This window comes from Anolis sagrei, chromosome 1, assembly GCF_037176765.1.
Source record: "Anolis sagrei isolate rAnoSag1 chromosome 1, rAnoSag1.mat, whole genome shotgun sequence".
Lineage (NCBI taxonomy): Eukaryota > Metazoa > Chordata > Lepidosauria > Squamata > Dactyloidae > Anolis > Anolis sagrei.
The window spans coordinates 183,393,486-183,413,542 of NC_090021.1; the positions used below are offsets into that span (position 1 = coordinate 183,393,486).

The 20,057-nt window shown below is 38.8% G+C and overlaps 1 protein-coding gene across 1 annotated transcript; it reads left to right on the forward strand.

Annotated features, from left to right (window-relative positions):
• The first annotated feature begins 48 nt into the window (after nt 1-48).
• Nucleotides 49-14,370, forward strand: ORMDL1 (ORMDL sphingolipid biosynthesis regulator 1). The gene is made up of 4 exons (XM_060780459.2): nt 49-165; nt 4,727-4,914; nt 9,064-9,215; nt 12,474-14,370. Exons 2-4 carry the CDS (start codon nt 4,741-4,743, stop codon nt 12,607-12,609), a joined length of 462 nt encoding a protein of 153 aa, XP_060636442.1. The 5' UTR covers nt 49-165; nt 4,727-4,740; the 3' UTR covers nt 12,610-14,370.
• The last annotated feature ends 5,687 nt before the right edge of the window (nt 14,371-20,057 follow it).

Below are 20,057 nucleotides of genomic sequence, written 5' to 3' on the forward strand. Positions count from 1 at the left end.
GGGCCGAGGGGGCGGGGCTACTTTGGACCAATCCGTGGCCGCGGCTCCTCACGCGGGGCGACGTTGCATAGCGGAGCGGCCTCAGTTGCAGGGTCGAGCTCGGCGGGGGAGGAAGCAGAGGAAGAGGGAGGAGAGGCCTCTCCCGTTGCGGGAAGGGCCGAGGAGGTACGTATGGAGGGCCCCAGGCTGCGCGCCCTTCTCCCGCTGTTGCTTCTCCCTTCGGGGAACAATGCTGCAAAGCCACCAAGGCCTGCTCCTCCTCCCCTGGGGCTTGTTTCTGCCCTGAAGGGAATATCCCAGGCCACCTTTTCAGGCTCGAATGTGCCGTTAACGGCCTTGGCTCAGTGCTGTGGCATCATGGGAGTTGTAGTTTTTGCAAGGTCTTCCGCCTTCTCTGCCAAAGGGTTCCGGGGCCTCATCTAAAGCCCCACCCCGGATTCCATTGCAGCTCAAGTGGTGTCAACATGGATTCATTCTACAGTGGAGATCAAACTTGGGCCCTCCAGGTGTTTTGGACTTCAACTCCCACCATTCCTAACAGCCTCAGGCCCCTTCCTTTCCCCCCTCAGCCGCTTAAGGGGAAAAAGGAAAGGGCCTGAGGCTATTAGGAATTGTGGGAGTTGAAGTCCAAAACACCTGGAGGGCCCAAGTTTGCTCATGCTTGATGTAGATGCACATTTGGAAAATCAGGGATTTGGTATTATTATTATCTTTATTTCTATCTTGCCTTTCTCCCCATGGGGACTCAAGGCAGCTAACATCTAGCCACACAAAGCATTTTACAAAAGAGCCATGCAAAAGTTAAAAAACAATTAAATAATAGTGCAATAAAAACAGAATTAAAATACAGCAAACGCATTAAAATGGCCTTTAACATTCCAACCCCCCTCCAATCCTACCCACCTTCCCCAGCTTTCAAGTCAAAGTCACTTTATTATTATTATTATTAAACTTTATTTGTACCCTGCTAGCATCTCCCAAAGGACTCGATGCGGCTTACAAAGGCCAAGGCCTCAACACAACAACAACAGACAATAATGATACAATACAAAGCAAAAATTAAAAACATAAGCAATGACAAAAACATTACACTGTTACGCAATAAAACCAGGGCTGGGCCAATGATGGGTACAGGTTAAAAGTGCTGGGTGTGAGAGATGGTATATTGGAATTCTGGGCAAGTGAAATGTGCAGAGAGTCTTAAACTCTAATAAAGAGCTTCTGGGACAGAGTGCTGGAGATTATCCTATTCTGGAAAGGCACATCGGAATAGCCAGGTCTTCAAATTCTTCCTAAAGACTGCCAACGTGGGTGGTAGTCTAATGTCTTTGGGGAGGGTGTTCCAAAGTCGGGGGGGGGGGGCAACCACAGAGAAAGCCCTGTCCCTCGTCCCCACCAAACGCGCCTGTGACGCAGGTGGGATCGCGAGCAGGGCCTCTCCGGATGAGCGAAGGGAGTGTGTGGGACTTAAGGCCCCTTCTGAACCGCCATATAATCCAGATTATTAAAGCGGATATTCCACATGATCTGCTTGGGATTATATGAGTCTACACTGCCATATAATCCAATTCAAAACCGATAATCTGGATTTTATATGGCATTCTAGGACACGTTCCATAGAGTTGTATAAAAACCCACATTATCTGCTTTGAACTTGATTATATGGCAGTGTGGACTCTAATAACCCAGTTGAAAGCAAATATTGTGGGATGATCTGCCTTGAAATTCTTGGTTATATGGCTGTATGGAAGGGCCCTAGATGGGGCCTGGAGGCCTTTCCACACAGCTTATATCCCAGAATATCAAGGTAGAAAATCCCACAGTATCTGCCTTGAATTGGGTTATCTGAGTCCACACACAGATAATGTGGTATTTTCTGCCTTGATATTCTGGGATATAGGACTCTGTGGAAGGGCCCTGAGAGAAAGAATTCAAAGGCATAACTGGAATATCAGTAAACTAAAGGAGCCCCTGGTGATGCAGTGTGTTAAACCCTTGTGCCGGCAGGATTGAAAACCGAAAGGTCGCAGGTTCAAATTGGGGAGAGCGTGTATGAGCTCCCTCTGTCAGCTCCAGCTCCCCATGTGGGGACATGAGAGAAGCCTCCCACAAGGATGGTAAAACATCCAGGCATCCCTTGGGCAATGTACTTGCAGACGGCCAATTCTCTCACACCAGAAGCGACTTGCAGTTTTTCAAGTCACTACTGACACGACCAAAAAAAAAAAAAAAAGTAAACTAAAGGAACTCTGTAGCATTTTTCAGTCAGAAGGAAGTTGGTGTCTTAAACTTTTATAGATTAAGTTCTCTGCATCTGAGGAGCAAACTCGGGGCCCTTCCACACAGTCATATAACCCAGAATATCAAGGCAGAAAATCCCATAATGCCTGTTTTTGAACTGGATTATCTGAGTCCACACTGCCATATATTCCAGTTCAAAGCAGATAATGTGGGATTTTATTCAGCTGTATGGAAGGGGACTCCGTCTGCAAAAGCTTATACTCCAATTTCTTAATAATCTTCATAAGCCTGTATCTTGATACTTCAAAGGTGGTACAAAATCTCTTGATCCATTATATATGTTTGTGAGTGAGAAAGCCTTGCAGTAAAAATGTAGCTGTGAAAGCTGGATTTTCAAATATATATTCATGTCTCATCTACAGATTGTATTCTTATGATTAAACTAGTTCTCTGCTAATGTTGTATTGGGTCCTAGCATCCTAAGCGTTTCCACATTGATCCATTAAAAGTTTTAACTTGCTAGAAAGTATGTTTGAGATCACAGCTTTAATTGTAGATGGGTCCAGGTGAGTTTGGAAAGGTAGTAACTAACTTTTAAGTCAGTGTAACTTTCATTACATTACAAGCCTGCTCATCCACCAGTGGCTCATAAGCTTGCACTCATTTGTCTCCCGGGTTGTGATCTCATTGTTCTGATAGTAATTGTAGGTAATTTTTTCTTTCTTTCTTGGACTGGAAACATTTTCTTTAGGATTAAAACATGCTCTGAATACTCTTTGCTCCAGAAATAACTTATGGAGAAAAATCACGGGTTGAGAGATGGCTTGAAGACATATGCACAGAAAGTGGATGAATGTGTACATATTACCAGAACCAGACTGGTGCTAGGTTTTCATCTGATCTCAACACTCAGCCTACTTTGTTAATGTAAAATGTGTTAAAACACTTGTGGAAAATCCATTGTCTCTCGCTCTCACTCTGTTTTTGTCTCTTCAGAATGAGAAATATCAAATTCCTATCAACAGCTGTCTAGTTTTCCTTAGCATATCTTTTTATGTCTATATAGCAGAACTTTCCAAACTCTGTGTTTTGACATGTTAGTTTGTCAGCTGCAGTGTGTAGGTGGGTCACACGAATGTAACAAGAAATGACAAAAATATTGGAAATATCTGTTATTATCTTACTAATCATATATTTTTTAAAATATAAATGAAATATTTTCATGAGATATGTTGTGTCCTCATACATTTCATTGTTATAAATTATCTTTGCATCCGTATTTCTTCTAAGGGGTTGGTTTAACCTCTGTTTTGCTGGTAAAACTGAATTACTGTTTCAAGAATTGATGCCAGTCTAAAAAGCGTGTCACAAGCATGAAATGTTTGGAAAGCTCTGTTATATAGCATAAGTGGTCATTATGCGGGTCTCCAGATGTACCTAGACTGCATCTCCCATCAGTCTTAATTAATTAAGCCAGTCGGAAGTGAAGTGGCAGTCTACAAGATCTAGAGCAGTGGTTCTCAACCTGTGGGTCCCCAGGTGTTTTGGCCTGCAACTCCCAGAAACCCCAGTGAGTTTACCAGCTGTTGGGATTTCTGGGAGTTGCTTGACTTCTTTTAAATCATTTTACATTGAAGTGTATTGAGTCTTCTTCATTGCTACCCCTGTGTTTCAATAGTATTCTTAATGTTATGCTCCAGTTTTGAATATTCCTGGACTGAATGTTTACATTTTTCTGAAAACAAATAAAAATGTTAAGAAAGCTTGCACATCAAGAATCCAGAACACCCTGTGAAGTTTTTCACTGTAAGATACTGAGCAATATTTATACAGTTGTTTCTTTCAAGAATCACCCATAATCTCATGATAGAATATAAATACAGGGTGAGGCAACATAACTTCCTTCTTTCAAAACTTAATAAAACCCATTGTGTGAATCAGAAAAAAATTATAATGTAGGTGCATACCTAAAGTTTTGTTTTACGTAGTTTTGAAGATCAAATTAGGTAGGTGACCTCCCGCATTCTCCATTCTCAATACACTGAGTAAACCGATTTCTGGCGTTTGTCATGACTTGTCAGCATAACAGGCGTTATGTTGGCAATTTCTTCCTGGATGTTGGTCTTCAAATCTTGTAGGGTCCTTGGACGGTTCACATAAACACGGGATTTCAAAAAACTCCACAGAAAAAAAAATCACAAGGGGCCAAATCTGGAGAGCGGGCCGGCCACTCCAAATCTGCTCGAAAAGTAGGCCTCAACGGCAAAAGCATGCTCCTCACTGTTCCAACGCATGATGGAGACTGAACTGTGTCAGGACAAAAAGTTATACTCCCACCTCTTGAACGAGACCACTAGCGCTCCACTACATCTTCAACCGACTGAATGGCGTGCATTTTAAAAAAGTTATGCTGCCTTACCCTGTATAATGAATATTCCTGGTGTATATTCTTGTAATACTTTTCTTCTGCAAAATTATTTTTCAGATCTGTTTTAAAAAATGAATGTCGGGGTTGCCCACAGTGAAGTCAACCCCAATACAAGGGTGATGAATAGTAGAGGGATGTGGCTCACATATGCTCTTGGCGTTGGCTTGCTTCATATCGTCTTGCTCAGCATTCCTTTCTTCAGTGTTCCAGTTGCCTGGACCTTAACGAATGTTATTCACAATTTGGTAAGTACCCTAGTTTGAGACAGAGGATGTTACTGAGAAATGTCTCTATGTAAAAAAAGAGGAAGACTGCTTTCTCAGAAATGAGTCTTTCAAATGTGTTGTCTCAAACTCCAAATAATTACAATAAATTGTTAACATTCTTTTTTACCATTTTTAAAACCCTGAAACCAAAAAAGCATTTGCTGACTTATGTAATGCGTAGCAGGAAAAGGTGTATGCTTTGTAATATGTCAGTTACAGTTGCTGCCTGCTTAGAATTCCTTCTTTAAAAACAAAAGCGTTAGAGCACCAAAGCTTTCAGCAGTGGAAAAGAAAACCTTGAGGTGCATCTATGCTGTTGAATGAATCTATTTTAACTGTCTTGGTTAAATGCTATGGAATCATGAGGGCTGTAGTTTGCCTTGAGCCGTTTTTGTCAAAGAATGCAGATGCCTCACCAAACTACAAATCCCAGGATTACATTACATTGAGTGATGACAATTAAATTACAGATGATATTCCTCAAATAGGAGCTCCAGGTAATCCTGAAGCAGCTTCCTTTTTTGCTTTGGCTCAGCACTAAGATTATCATATTACGTGAATCTAATGCACACCCTATTTTGGCAAGAGGATTTATCCAAAAAGATGAGTGTTAAATTTGAGTAAATACAGTAATTGCCAATGGGATTTTTTTTCTTTTTGTACAACTCCAAGAAGGTGAATATAAAATGCTAGGATTTTATTTGGATTTCTTTTCTACCACAAGAGCTCCCAGATGGATTTACAAAATAATTGTTGGATAGGATCCAGTACTCTCATATCAAGATCTACACTGCACTTAAAAGCAATTTTATTAGACCTCTGGAACATCCGTTTCTTCAACCTATAACTGCGTGAACATCACTACCACTTCTAGGTCAGCGTTTCTCAACCTGGGGATCGGGACCCCTGGGAGGTCGTGATGGGGTGTCAAAGGGGTCACCAAAGACCATCAGAAAACACAGTATTTTCTGTTGGTCATGGGGGTACTCGATGGGAAGTTTGGTCCAATTCTATCGTCGGTGCGGTTCAGAATTCTCTTTGATTGTAGGTGAACTATAAATCTCAGCGACTACAACTCTCAAATGTCAAGCTCTATATTCCCCCAATTCTACCAGTGTTCACATTTGGGCATATTGGGGCTTTGTGCCAAGTTTGGTCCAGATCCATCATTGTTTGAGTCCACAGTGCTCTAACTCTATGTAGGTGAACTACAACGCCAAAACTCAAGGTCAGTGCCCACCAACCCTTCCAGTATTTTCTGTTAGTCATGGAAGTTCTGAGTGACAAGACTGGTTCAGTTCAGTTCCATCATTGATGGAGTTCAGAATGTTCTTTGATTGTAGGTGAACTATAAATCCCAGCAACTACAACTCCCAAATGACAAAATCAAAGCCCCTCCAACCCCACCAGTATTCAGATTTGGGCATATCGTGTATTTGTGCTAAATTTGTCCAGTGAATACATCCTTCATATCAGATATTTACATTACAACTCATAACAGTCGCAAAATTACAATTGTGAAGGAGCAACAAAAATAATTTTATGGTTGTGGGTCACTACAACATGAGGAACTGTATTAAGGGGTCGTGGCATTAGGAAGGTTGAGAAACCCTGTTCTAAGTGACTTTACCTCCTAACTGATCAGTGAAAACGCAGAGGCCACTTGGACCATATTCTCTTTGGCTGAGAGCCCTTCCAGACAGGCCCTTTATCCCAGGATCTGATCCCAGGTTTTCTGTTTATCCCAAATTATCTGGCAGTGCTGACTCATAATCCAGTTTAAAGCAGAAAACCTGGGATCAGATCCTGGGATAAAGGGCCTTTCTGAAAGGGCCCTCTCTTTGACTACACCCAGACCCTACAAATGAGACATCTTTTAGTGTGCAGACCCTAGATTCACAAAGTATTAGTATTTTTAGAGTTCTAAGTCTGTGTGTAAATGTAGGAACAAGTGCCATTGAAGTTATTGCTGCTAATTTGACTAGTCATATCAAATCATTATGTACAGAACTTTGGATACTTGAGTATAGCTGCAGACGTCAATCTTAAGTCTGCAAACTCTTAAAGTGTTGTCTGGCATCACTAGCAAGCATACAAGTAATATTTCAGTGAGGAGTGCTATGACTACCACATTCCAATAGGAAAAAAAAGTTGCTGTCTCAGAATCTAAGTCTGCATTTCAATTAGAAAAGACTGACAGTCATGCTGACACATGAGTAATACTGTGTGGGAAGGCATCTCTTTAAATCTAAGCTGCCATCTAAAGTGGTTATTTATTTTATATACCTTCTGTAGTTAACTGAAATTTACAACTTTTAATGCAGTAAGTTACCTTTGGGTATATCAAAGAAAGTGCTATACTATCAATTATATCAGATCTTTCATGAAATGATCTTGGCTAGCATTAATATTGAATGGTTACATAGCTTGTGTAGGAGCAAACACCTTATTCTATGTGGAAAGCTCTCTAGAGTCTATAGTTATGTAATTTCCTTTATATTAACTTCTGTCAGAGGACCCAAAACTGCTTAAAGACCTGATGATAAAAAGTTTAAACATAAGGAAACAGACTGTCATATTAAAACATCAATTTAAAAAACTATAAAGTTGTTTAAAATGTGACAGTAAAGATTAAAAGACAACATAACAAATACATGCCATTAGAAAACCCTTCACTGCTCCCGTTAGTGCTCCCTCAAGCAGTTTGCTTTACTTCATTGCAATGCAGCTCTGGGTATGATTTACATGAACTCCAATTACTTGTAAATCCGTATGATTGCTCCAGGCTTACAGTTTATTTACTATCTCTTGGGGTGTAGCTCTTGCTTGCTCTCATAGCACCATGTACTGTAACAAAATTTGAAAAAAAATCAGTTCCTGGCTTGAAACTGTTATTTCCTGTTTAATTTTGCAGTATTTGTTTTGAAAGTAGTAGTTATACTCCAGAAAAATTGTTTTTGTAGCTGAGGATAGTACTGTTGTGGTATTTCCTTTAATCTAGGCATGTCATTTGTAATTTTCCTTAATGAAAATATGCAATTTGCAAAACTGTAGCAAAATGTGCTGCAAGATGTCCTGCAAAAACAAAGTTTTTGCAGTTTAATACATTTTTCCATGTTTTTATGATAGAATGAATTAGGAAATAACATTTATAATGCAGGAACAAAATGCGACAAGTGTTTTTCAAAACTGAAATGACTGCTAATATTGATGGAACAAAAAAAAACAACACCTCAGCATTGTAGTTGGGTTGCTGTGAGTTTTTTGGACTGTATGGCATTATTATTTCTTACTTTGACTTATGGATGAAAGTGGACAATAACCCAAGAACAAAAATTGTGCCATATAGTAGTTTGTATCACTCCTTCCATAGTAAGAGTGTCTATCCTAGCTTGTAATTTATAGTGTAGCTATAATTCCTTTGCTAACAGTACACATTGCTTATTGGGATCCATGTTGAGTAAAGTTTATGGTTCCACCCGTAAGTGCACTAAATTTTATGCTTAATCCAAAATCCATGAATTTAGTCCTTTGTGGTGCTTCAGCATCCCTTCTTCGTTGATACATTATCTTTAAATCAATGTACTCCTGCTTATTAGGGTTACAAACCTTCTCTGGGTTGTACTGACTTCTGTGTGGTTTGTAATCCCATCCTAAATATGTAATCTAGAATCAAATCCAGTAAATTCATTGAGACTTGTATAGTTTTTGTGTTCACACTCAATTCCACCAGTTCTTAGCAGCAGGGAGAATGGCTAGGGATAATAAGATTGTAATCAGAAATATCTGAAATGGGCTACATAGATGAAAACTGATGTGTCATAAGGTTACAATTTTTGTATAAGGTATAGAGTCCATATTTTAAGAATTATATGAATTTTCAGTGTAAGCTGGTAACAAAGGCAAGGAACTCTAAAGCCAATTAGAACAAAAGAGTCATTTCATGCCAGTGGTCTCTATATAAGCATTCCTGTTTAAACATGCACTTGTGTATGGATCATAGAGAAAAAATCCTGTCTTAAGTCGTCAGTAGTATTTAATGTTTCAAATTCCTTGGTCACAGAGATTCTCTTATGTAGCTGTGATACAATTGGATGTTACCCAGTTTGTCTTTCTTCTTCTTCACAGGGAATGTATGTATTTTTACATGCAGTAAAAGGAACACCTTTTGAAACACCTGACCAAGGAAAAGCAAGGCTACTGACACATTGGGAGCAGCTGGACTATGGAGTGCAGTTTACATCCTCACGAAAATTCTTCACAATCTCTCCAATAATTTTGTAAGTTTGAAAGTTTTATTACAGGAGCATTTGTGGTCTAAAATGTTATAAATAACAACATTGGATAAGGCAAGTTGCTGCTACAGCAAGTGCAAAAATATTTAGGATGTGTATTATTGGTTTGTTTTTTTTTAAAGGAGGATATATTTTTATGCACTTAGGATTTTTGTAATGGGATAATTAACATCATTTTTAAGGTTAAGCAAGTAATCTGCAACAAAGAGAAGTATTTTGCAAAATTCGAATCTCCATGACAACTGTTTTCCAGTAGGCTTAGTATCTCCTACGGTTTTCTTTCAGCTTTGCATACTCCTTTTGAGTAACTCATCTAGAGTTCTCAAACATTTCATATTTCCTAATTGGCTTCATAATACAGCAGACTATTTTGCCTTTTTAAAAAAGTAGATTACTATTTGTTTAAAGAGAAAATTGCTGGTTAAAATTTCTGTAGCGCTTTCATTTAAAATATTATTTTGTGCCTTAGATGGAACAATTGAACCCAGTTGGCAACTTGAATAAAAGACTATACAGTGACTGCCATACTATTGGTGAAGTCTTATTAACTATGTAACACATAGAGCACTTATGTTTCCAACATAGTAGCTGAAATGACAGGATCAAAGACTGTGGATCTGAGAATGAACCTCATTATAAAATAGTAGAACTTAAGACAATTATGGTTTGAAAACTCTGCAAAAAGATAGAGATCTGTTTTTGCAGCCTTACATTCATTCAAACTGCCTGAATAATTATTTTCATGGGCAGACCAAAAAGACTCAATTGCATGTGCTGAAAACTTCTGGGATAGCAGCAGTTCTGTTTGTTTGCTTCTCAAACATTTAACTACTTTGGGGTTACCCCTTCTTTGGGACACATTCCAGGAAGTCCATGCAACCTCCAGGGCAGTGGTTTTCAATTTTTGCTCCTCCAGATGTTTTGGACTTCAACTCCCAGAAAACCCAGCCATGTTTCCAGCTGTTATGAATTGTGGGAGCTAAAGTTACCTGGAGGACCAAAGGTTGAGAACTAGTGCTCTAGAGGGTTTTGATACAGAAAATTGGTTACAGATCCATCATAGTTCCTCATCTCTGTCTTAGGGTGACATCCAGCATTGCATTACTAGAGCAATGGAACTTGTACTTCCTCCTGTTCCTCTCTCCATTTGCTTCAGAGTATCCCTGCCAACCATTTATTGTTCTAGAAAATGTTTTTTTTAAAACCTACTATTATTCAGGTTATAAGCATCTATAGCCATAAAGACTCCAAATTAAAATTTCATTATCTTTAATCCCCTATCTAATTAAAAAATAACAACACCTCATGAACTATGAAGTGACTGCTGGGTCCCAACCCGAATCAGACTTCCCATGGGCTTATTAACACAACTACTTTGTGTTACCAAATAAAAAGGATATTCTATGGAGAGTCTGTTTTGTCTCAGCATCCAAATCATGGCCCCGAAATACATGGAATGCTGCAAGTTCAGGTCGGTTGTCTAGATAGTTATGAGAGCACTTGAAATATTTGCATTTATTTATAGTTGCTGTTTTAGATTGGTGGCTTTGAAAACCTTGTTGTTATGAGCTTATGCTCTTCGTTCACATACAAGCTCATCAGGTGGCTGTAGGAAAGCCACTGTCTTTGAGCCTTTTCCTCCCCCACTCCCTTCACTACTCCAACTGCTCATTGTCATGCCATCTGAAACAATGCCTTTGGTATGCTTTGCTCATTGAGAAAAATGCTTCATGTAATGACTTGGTGCAGCCATAAGTATTGATAAACCTGGGTGTAACAGAATCCTGACATACGTTGTTGTTTTTTTTAATTTTTTTGCACCAGGATAAATTTCATGAATCCATATCCCACTGTGTAGTTTATCTATCCTAAACACCATAACCCTTCATTACTTTCTCACTAATTGCAGCATTTGGCTGTTGCATTGCTTTCAGTGGAAATTAAGTCATTAAACTGCTTTGCTGATTTGAATAAGTAACTGAGCAATATTTCAGTGAAATATGACTCATCTTTCCAAAAGTTCAAGTGTTTCAGCTTAAGGAAGGAAGTTCTTGAGGCCAACGATGAAGAGCCTCTACATTCCATTTGAGTACATGGATTATAATAACCTGTTAGGCTTAATTCTTTCATTATAAGGTTATTGCTATTATTTTGTATTATTCCCGATATTGTTTGTTACTTTGTAAGGCCGTGGTTCTCAAGCTGAGGTCCCCAGATGTTTTTGGCCTACAACTCCCAGAAATCCCAGCCAGTTTACCAGCTGTTAGGATTTCTGGGAGTTGAAGGCCAAAAACATCTGAGGACCCCAGCTTGAGAACCACTGTTGTAAGGCATTGAATGTTTGCCTGTTTTTGTGCTGAGTCCCTTTTGGGAGAGAGGTTCAGTCTAGAAATAAAGCATTATTGTTACTATTATTGTTATTATCAATGCCATAGAACTCATTTTTGAAAGCAGAATGTGATAATTATAGTGCAGATAGTGCACATATCTGGAGTTGTTCAAGAGGGGACTAAAACCAAAGGCTCTGCAAAATTAGGACTACTTAGGGAAACCTGGCCTAAATACAAACTTTCAACACATGTCAAAAATTGAATGAATCACAATGCAATAGAAATATTTGTTCATCCCATGTCCATGATGCAAAGAAAAAGTGAAATTAACCATTCACCTCTGCCTCTTTTTTATTTTTTATAGAAAAAAAAAGCTTTATAGGGAAGGTTATTTGACACTACTGAAATCCTCTAACTTTAAACCATTATTCACAGCGAATGGAACTGCTACAGTAGGAAATGTTTTGTTCCCTGCTGTAGAGGCGTCTGTGGCATGCTTTCTGACTTTTCCAGCTGAACTGGTTACAAATCAACTAAATTACAATTACAAACATTCAAAGGAGTCACCAGAAGTATCTTCTATCAATTGCACACACATCTGCTGTTTGTTCCTGTCTTTTCAAAGGCCCATTTCAAAGCCAGTAACTAATTAATGCTTTTCAGATAATAAAACTTCATTGCCTTTAAAATTGATACTTTATGCGTTGTGAAAAACAACAAAATATTTTAACAGTTTGCATGTCTGCTTTGATTTTACATTTGAGAGTATTTTATGATATTAACATTTTTCCTTGCTGATAATTGGTATGAAATTAATAACTCATTGTCTTTCTTTCATCTAGAAGAAACATCTTTCCTTTCTGACCTATTCTTGACTTTCTCCCCGTTAATGCCACCTCTTCTTTTTCTGCAGGTACTTCCTAGCAAGCTTCTACACAAAATATGACCCGGCACACTTCATCCTAAATACGGCTTCCCTCCTGAGTGTACTTATTCCCAAACTGCCACAGCTTCATGGGGTCAGGATCTTTGGCATCAACAAGTACTGAGCACGAAATATGAAGTGGGAGCTATCTGACCAAAACATGCCGTAACTGGTGGTTTTCCTTGGTGGAAAGAACAGTTTGTAGCGCCACTTCTCTAGTAATCTACCACGAGATTTTCTACTCCTAAGATGTAAATGCTGTTCTTTCAAAGCTGTGTGGGAGAGAAATAGACTTTCTAAAAGATATTAGTGGTCTACTTCAGAGAATAGGCCTCAGGAGCTGGGCAGGCCTGGCTGTGTTGTGTTAGAGCTAACAAACAAGTGGCAAATGTGGGTATGGTTAGTTTGAAAAATAAACATAATGTATCACAAATAAGTCAGCTGTAATAAGTAGAAAAGAAAGGAGGAAATGCTTTAGTTCTCCATTTAACAGGTTGGTGTAGTTTAGATTCTGTAAAGTAGCCAGTTATTTGCTTCTTGAGTGGTTTTGCTTTCTCTTTGAGATCCAGAATTTTCTGTGTTACCAGGTTAACATTAAACATGCAATTTGCCGTGAGTGGATTGTAATGAAGTTCACGCCTTATCTATTCATGTGACCTTTAATCGCAGTGACTTCTCCAGTTTTGGATGTCAAAACTCAGGGGAATGTTACATCAGCTCTTAAGCCTTCCTTTTGTATCAGTGTGGACTGATCAATATCATTTTGCTGGTTTTTGCAGACAAAGCTGATCATTTCAAAATGGTTTCTACAGAATGCCTCAAAACTACAAACCACTCTCTCTTTTAGGGATTAATTGAGCTCCTTTCTGTATTTGCTTTCTTCAAAGAGCTGGGCTCCTGAAGAAAAAGAAAGGTTGCAGCCTCAAAAGCCAATGCAGATGGTGAAATCTTTAGCTCATACAAAAAGAGTGGTGGTCTTTCTTATTAGTAGAGATGTCTCCAGTGATAAATGACATCATTGATGCTTCTAGGAATCTTAATATGATTGGTAACTCAGCTAGCAAGTGATGCTTATGTAGTGTTTTATTAGATTTCTGCATCTAAGGTTAGGAGACTTACTTAATTTCTTTTCCTTTGTGCATCACATCTGAGTTTGGAAGCTTTTCAGAAGGTGATGAAGTGTGTTTAGCAGATTTTTGGAGAGTTGGTGAGATACGAGAAATTGCTTAATTTAAGAACTTCAGGGTCCTACTTTCAATGTCTGATATTAGCGTGTGGAGAGACATTGTGACATTATATGCCTCTCTTCAGGATATAATGTTGTTTGAGTATAAGTGCAAGAAGAGGCATGTGTTTTCACTTATGGAATTGGGAGGTGTTGTGATTTGCTAGAAGACATGGACTTTTAATATAATTACACTCTGTCTCATTGTACTCTTTGGTCCATACCTGCTTCTCTGCTAAAAAGGCTTTCAAATCCTAGCCAGTAGTGATTTAGCCTTCAAAGTAATAACTGGTTACTTTCTAAAAATCATCTTTCTTTTTGTTCTTCTTCCTCTGTGGAAAGTTTTTTTAAACAATGTTTTATATTAATAAAGTGGCTGACTTTGATTGATTGTATGAACGTAATACATTGTAAGGGCAGTTCACTGTACCAAAAAGTTGAAAGCATAACAAATCACTATTATGCTTTTGTAAATAGAATAATTGTATTGTAGGGTAAGTGTTTGAAACACTACATCAGATGTATGGAGAAGTAAATGAGTAGCTTTTTCAACAATAATAGAAGATGTTGTTGTGGTTCTGTCTATTCTGACATTCCTCCTTCACCGCCCCAATCTGATTTATGTGGTTTTCCCAATTAAAATTATTTGTCCTGAGAAAAGTCTTTGCTTTATTTTTAACCATTCAAAGCATTGTATTATTTCAGTTTGTTTAGCTAATTAATTGGTTTACCAAAGAGCACCTGGTATTAATATCAAAACTTTTTAATTGGGCTTAACTGTTCTGCTACAGCTGTCTAGATTCAGTTCCTTATGAGGTGATGATGATTATAATAATAATAATAATAATAATAATAATAATAATAATAATAATAATAATATTTATTTCTACCCCGCCACCATCTCCCCAAAGGGGACTTGGAGCGGCTTACATGAGGCCAAGCCCAGCAAAACAGTACAGCAACATAAAATATAAACTACAAAATAACATCACAGCAAAAATAAACCAATAAAATAAAATGAATAATACAATATAACATAATAGAAAATCAAACACAGTGGGCGGGCCAAATGTATGACATAAAATGATAAAACTCTGGATGAGATAGCAATGAAAAGTGCAATTTGTAGGGAAGGAGCTCGTAGGGGACTGAACAGTGGAGTTAAACTGTTGTGGATACAATGTAAATTACAATTATTAAACTCCCAATTATTTCTACATGCCATAGACATCTTCCCTCTGTAGCTATGTTTCCTCCTAACTTAGAGGTTTCTTCAGTTTTTGCACAGTTCAGTTTTTCATTCCACTCTCAGACTAATAAAATTGAGGTAGTAATGACATAGTAAAATCAGGCATGTCTAACTGGACAACATTTTCACTGTTTAGTTAATTTGTATAATACAAGCTTCTCCAGTCCTTATGACATTCAGTCCCGTAAAACAAGATCGCACTTCCATCAGAGAACATATGCTTCCTTCTCTCTTCAACCTGTGATAGAAGAAAGCTTTCCAACACATTGAGTAGAGCAGGGGTCCTCAAACTAAGGCCCAAGGGTCGTATCCGGCCCTCCAAGGTCATTTACCCGGCCCTCTCTCAGGGTCAGCCTAAGTCTGAAACGACAACAACAATCCTATCTCATCAGGCAAAAGCAGGCCACACTTCCCATTGAAATACTAATAAACTTATGTTTATTAAAATTGTTCTTCATTTTAATTATTGTATTGTTTTAAAGTGTTTTTTGCACTACAAATAAGATATGTGTAGTGTGCATAGGAATTCGTTCATATTTTTTTTCAAATTATAATCCGCCCCCCCCCCCCAACAGTTTGAGGGACTATGACCTGGCCCTCTGATTAAAAAAATTGTGGACCCCTGGAGTAGAGAATGGGAAATCTATTAGAACAAGAAAAGAAGATATTACAAAGCCAGAGGGGGGTTGAAATCCAACATTCATTGTGCATTAAGCAAGGAAACATTTTTGGGAACTGTTTATGTCCAAAAGTAAGGTCAACAACATGATCTCATCATTGCATGTTTGTATAGGAGGAGGCTTGCTTCTTACCCAATGCACGAACACATGGCCATTGTGTTCATGTATTAAAAAAGAGTAGCTAAGAGCTATATACTGTATAATGTAAACACAGTTAAGGCATGTTTCATAATTAGCATTTAGAGAATATTTATATATTCTAAAGCAACGTGCTTTTCCAGACTGAAGTGATAAATTGTTTTGGAGTAATCTTCCAAATAGTTCACTTTTTTGCAGTGGTGTCCTAATTATTGTTTGCCTAGAAATGCATTTCATAAATTGAAATCTGAGGGGGTGAACTCAGTCAAACCTCTGAGATTACTACACTGATAGGTGCATATTTCACAAGCTGAGCCTGGTTATTATAATAACTCATGTACAAAACCAAAAAAAAAAGAAAAAAGAAATCCTAACATGTTTTCACTATATGTGACATAAATTTCAAAGGTGGTAGAATATTTATTTTGAACACACTATTATTTTAACCCAGATAAAATAGTGGGCTTATGGTTCGCCATAAATTCAAGTACTACAAACACCAAATATGATGTACATTTATCAATATAATGTGCTTTGGAAGCAGAAAAATTCATAACTAATATTCTAGGAAAATTGAAAACATTTTATTGTCTGTTCAGAATTTTTGTGGATAATCTTTGGTCCTAAAACTCACAATCATTATCACTGAGCATGCTCTGTCGGTGAAGTAAAAACTTATGGAAATCCAAAGGTTTATTTATTTATTTATTTGCGATATTTCTATCCCGCCTTTCTTGAACCTGAAGGTGACTCAAGATGGCTTACAACCCGGCAGTCATTCAATGCCGTAACCATATACAGTATAAAATTTAAACATTTACTGTAAATAAATGTATAAAATCATACAATAAAAACCATTTAAAACATATAAAACCAATATCTTCACTGTTCATCACATTGTCCAAAAAACATTGTCTGGGCCGTTCCATAATTCAGTTCCATTTGTCTATTGCACTGCTTGTTCAAAAAGCCACGTTTTTACTTTCTTCTGGAAGATCAGGAAGGAGGGGCTTGATCTAATATCTCTAGGGACGGAGTTCCACAGCTGAGAAGGCCATGTCTCATCCCCACCAGCCGTGCCTGTGAAAAAGGCAGGACCGAGAACAGGGCCTCCCCAGCCAATCTTAAGCTTCGAGGTGGTTCATAAAGAGAGATATGTTTGGACAGATAAGCCAAGCCCTGAACCCTGCAGTATAGACAACAAACTATAAGGTATATCTACATTATACACTTATAGCTCTTTGGTACCACTTGTAACTAATTGTTCAGAGTCCTGTAGTTTCATGAAGCATTTAGATTTCTCTGTGGGAGCTCTAGTTCTCTCTCTTGGATTGTAGCAGAGAACTCTGACAGTTAAAGTTGTAACCACAATTATAATTGTGTAGCATACATATACTTGTCTGGTTTACAACAGATCACTTGATTTATACACTTCTGACAGCTGTTTGATCTGCTGTTACTTACAAAACAGGCTCACGGTTACATAACATATGAGGTAATGATTGTAGGAGTGTGGTAAATGCAAGGACAAAGGGAAGGAAGTTGCCTGTTCTTTCGAAGAAAAAAAATGCAGAAACGTTCTCTGCTCTCCTATTTTTCCCTCCTTGCTGCAAACTGTTGTGATTCCTTCTTCAAGGCCTGTGCAAGGGATCGAACCTTTCTGATTTTAGCAAAGGCAAAACTGCTGGTAGCAATGTTGGTCCATTATGAAAAAAAGCCTTGCAACAAAAGCTGTCGGGAAATTATATCTGCCTCCCATTGTTTTCCTGTTAATAGGCCTCCTGTTTTATTCAGACAGGCTTTCTGTCAAAAGGCTCAGAATGAGGCCTTTAATAGGTTACTGTCCTTTTTACTGTTTTCCTTTTAAATTGCTGTTTCGCCATTGTGTTTTTTGTGTGGTTTTCATCTGTAATTTGATGTTACAGAATTGCCTTCCAATTCTGGGAGCATATAGGTGAAATATATATTTTAAAGGAACTCATAAAATCTGTCCAGCTATCATAATTTCCACAATTCTTATTCGTGTTAGTCACTACTTGATGTTTTAGGTAGCCCTAATAAAAACAATTAAATCTGTCCCGATGCATAACTTCTGCTGAAGACATAAAAGCGACTGTCAGGACACAATAGGGAGACATAGACGTTTCAGATTTAAGCTGTTTGGCTGACCACATTCCCTTGTATGAAGCTGCCCAGGCCCTGAGATCTTCAAGAGAGACCGTTCTCTTGGTCCTACCTCCATCTCAAGCTTGGTTGGTGGGAATGAGAGAGTGGACCTTCCTTCTTGGTGGCTGCCCCTCAACTCTGGAACTCCTATCCCAGGGAAGCCAGAATGGCCTCCCTCCTGCTGCCCTTCCAACAGCAGTCTAAAACCTTTCTATTCAGGCATGATTTTAAAGATGGAAGTGTTTTAAGGCCATCAAGGGCTGCTGTGCTTTTTTTGATGTGATTTTATATGTTTTTATGGTTTTGACCTGGATTGTTGTAAAACTAATGTTTAATACAGCCAGCGAGCCTACATCTTAAATCAAGAAATAGTTTTCTAAGATCTACAGAGATACATGCAGGGACACCTTAGCAGGCGAGAGTCCAAAAGTGGCAGGCTAAAACCCAGAACTTCAATCTGTGGCTTAGTTATTTCGTGTCAAAAGCATTGCATGAATAAATCCATATAAAACTGATAAAATAAAGGGAGCACAAGCAGCTAAACAATTTTAGACCTAAAATGGGCAACAGTGACTGCATTGTCTGTAGCTTTAAACAGTTCTTCCTCTTTGCATGAGGCAGGACACCATAAAGCTGTATTTCTGGCATTGGAGAGGGATTGGAAGAAGACTTTGATTTTCTTGATGTTTAATAACGGGCTGAGCTTCTCGTATTTATTTATCGTGTCATCCGCAACCAGAACATTGTATTACATTTCTAACAGAACAAAACAAACAAACAGATAAAAATTTTGCAAACTTGGTAGCTGATTAAATGTCCTTTGACCAGTATCTGGCCACTTGGAGTGCCTCTGGTGTTGCCACAAGAAGGTCCTCCATCGTGCATGTGGCAGGGCTCAGGTTGCATTGCAGCAGGTGGTCAGTGGTTTGCTCTTCTCCACACTCACATGTCGTGGATTCAACTTTGTAGCCCCATTTCTTGAGGTTGGCTGTACATCTCGTGGTGCCAGAGCGCAGTCTGTTCAGCGCCTTCCAAGTCGTCCAGTCTTCTGTGTGCCCAGGGGGGAGTCTCTCATCTGATATCACCCACTGATTGAGGTGCTGGGTTTGAGCCTGCCACTTTTGAACTCTCGCTTGCTGAGGTGTTCCAGCGAGTGTCTCTGTAGATCTAAGAAAACTATTTCTTGATTTAAGTCATTGACGTGCTGGCTGATACCCAAACAAGGGATGAGCTGGAGATGTCTCTGTCTTGGTCCTTTCACTATTGGCTGCAACTTCCCGGCGGATGTCAGGTGGTGCAATACCGGCTAAGCAGTGTAATTTCTCCAGTGGTGTAGGGCGCAGACACCCCGTGATAATGCGGCATGTCTCGTATGCTTCTGCAAAGGTGTTTAGAGTGGCTTGTAGGTCTTCTTCTGAATGCGCACAGATGACGTCATCAGCATATTTGAGTTCTATAACAGATGTTGTAACCTTGGTTTTGGCTTTCAGTCTGCTGAGGTTAAATAGCTTGCCATCTGTCCGAGAGATGATTCCCACTCTGGAGGGAAGCTTTCCATCAACAAGATGAAGTATCATAGCGATGAAGAAGGAAAATAAGGTTGGGGCAATAACACATCCCTGTTTGACACCTTCTTACAGTGGCACTCAAAGTAGTTACAGGAAATCTAGTAGAATGCCATTTTTTAACCTTTTGTGATTTTGAATACATTATAACTGTCTTCTCAATTTGCTTCTGACACGATAAATAAATAAATGGGCAATGCCAGGATTCCACAGCAGGTAAAGTGGGCTAGCAGCACTGAGGGTCAGCAAAGCAATAGACCAGTGGTTCTCAACCTTCCTAATCCCGTGACCCCTTAATAGAGTCCCCCATGTTGTGGTGACCCCCAACCATAACATTGTTTTTGTTGCTACTTCATAACAGTCATTTTACTACTGTTATAAATCATAATGTAAATATCTGATATGCAGGATGTATTTTCATTCACTGGGCCAAACTGGGCGCAAATACCCAATACACCCAAATGTGAATGCTAGTGGGGTTGGGGGAGGACTGATTTTGTAATTTGGGAGTTTAGTTGCTGGGATTTATAGTTCACCTACAATCAAAGA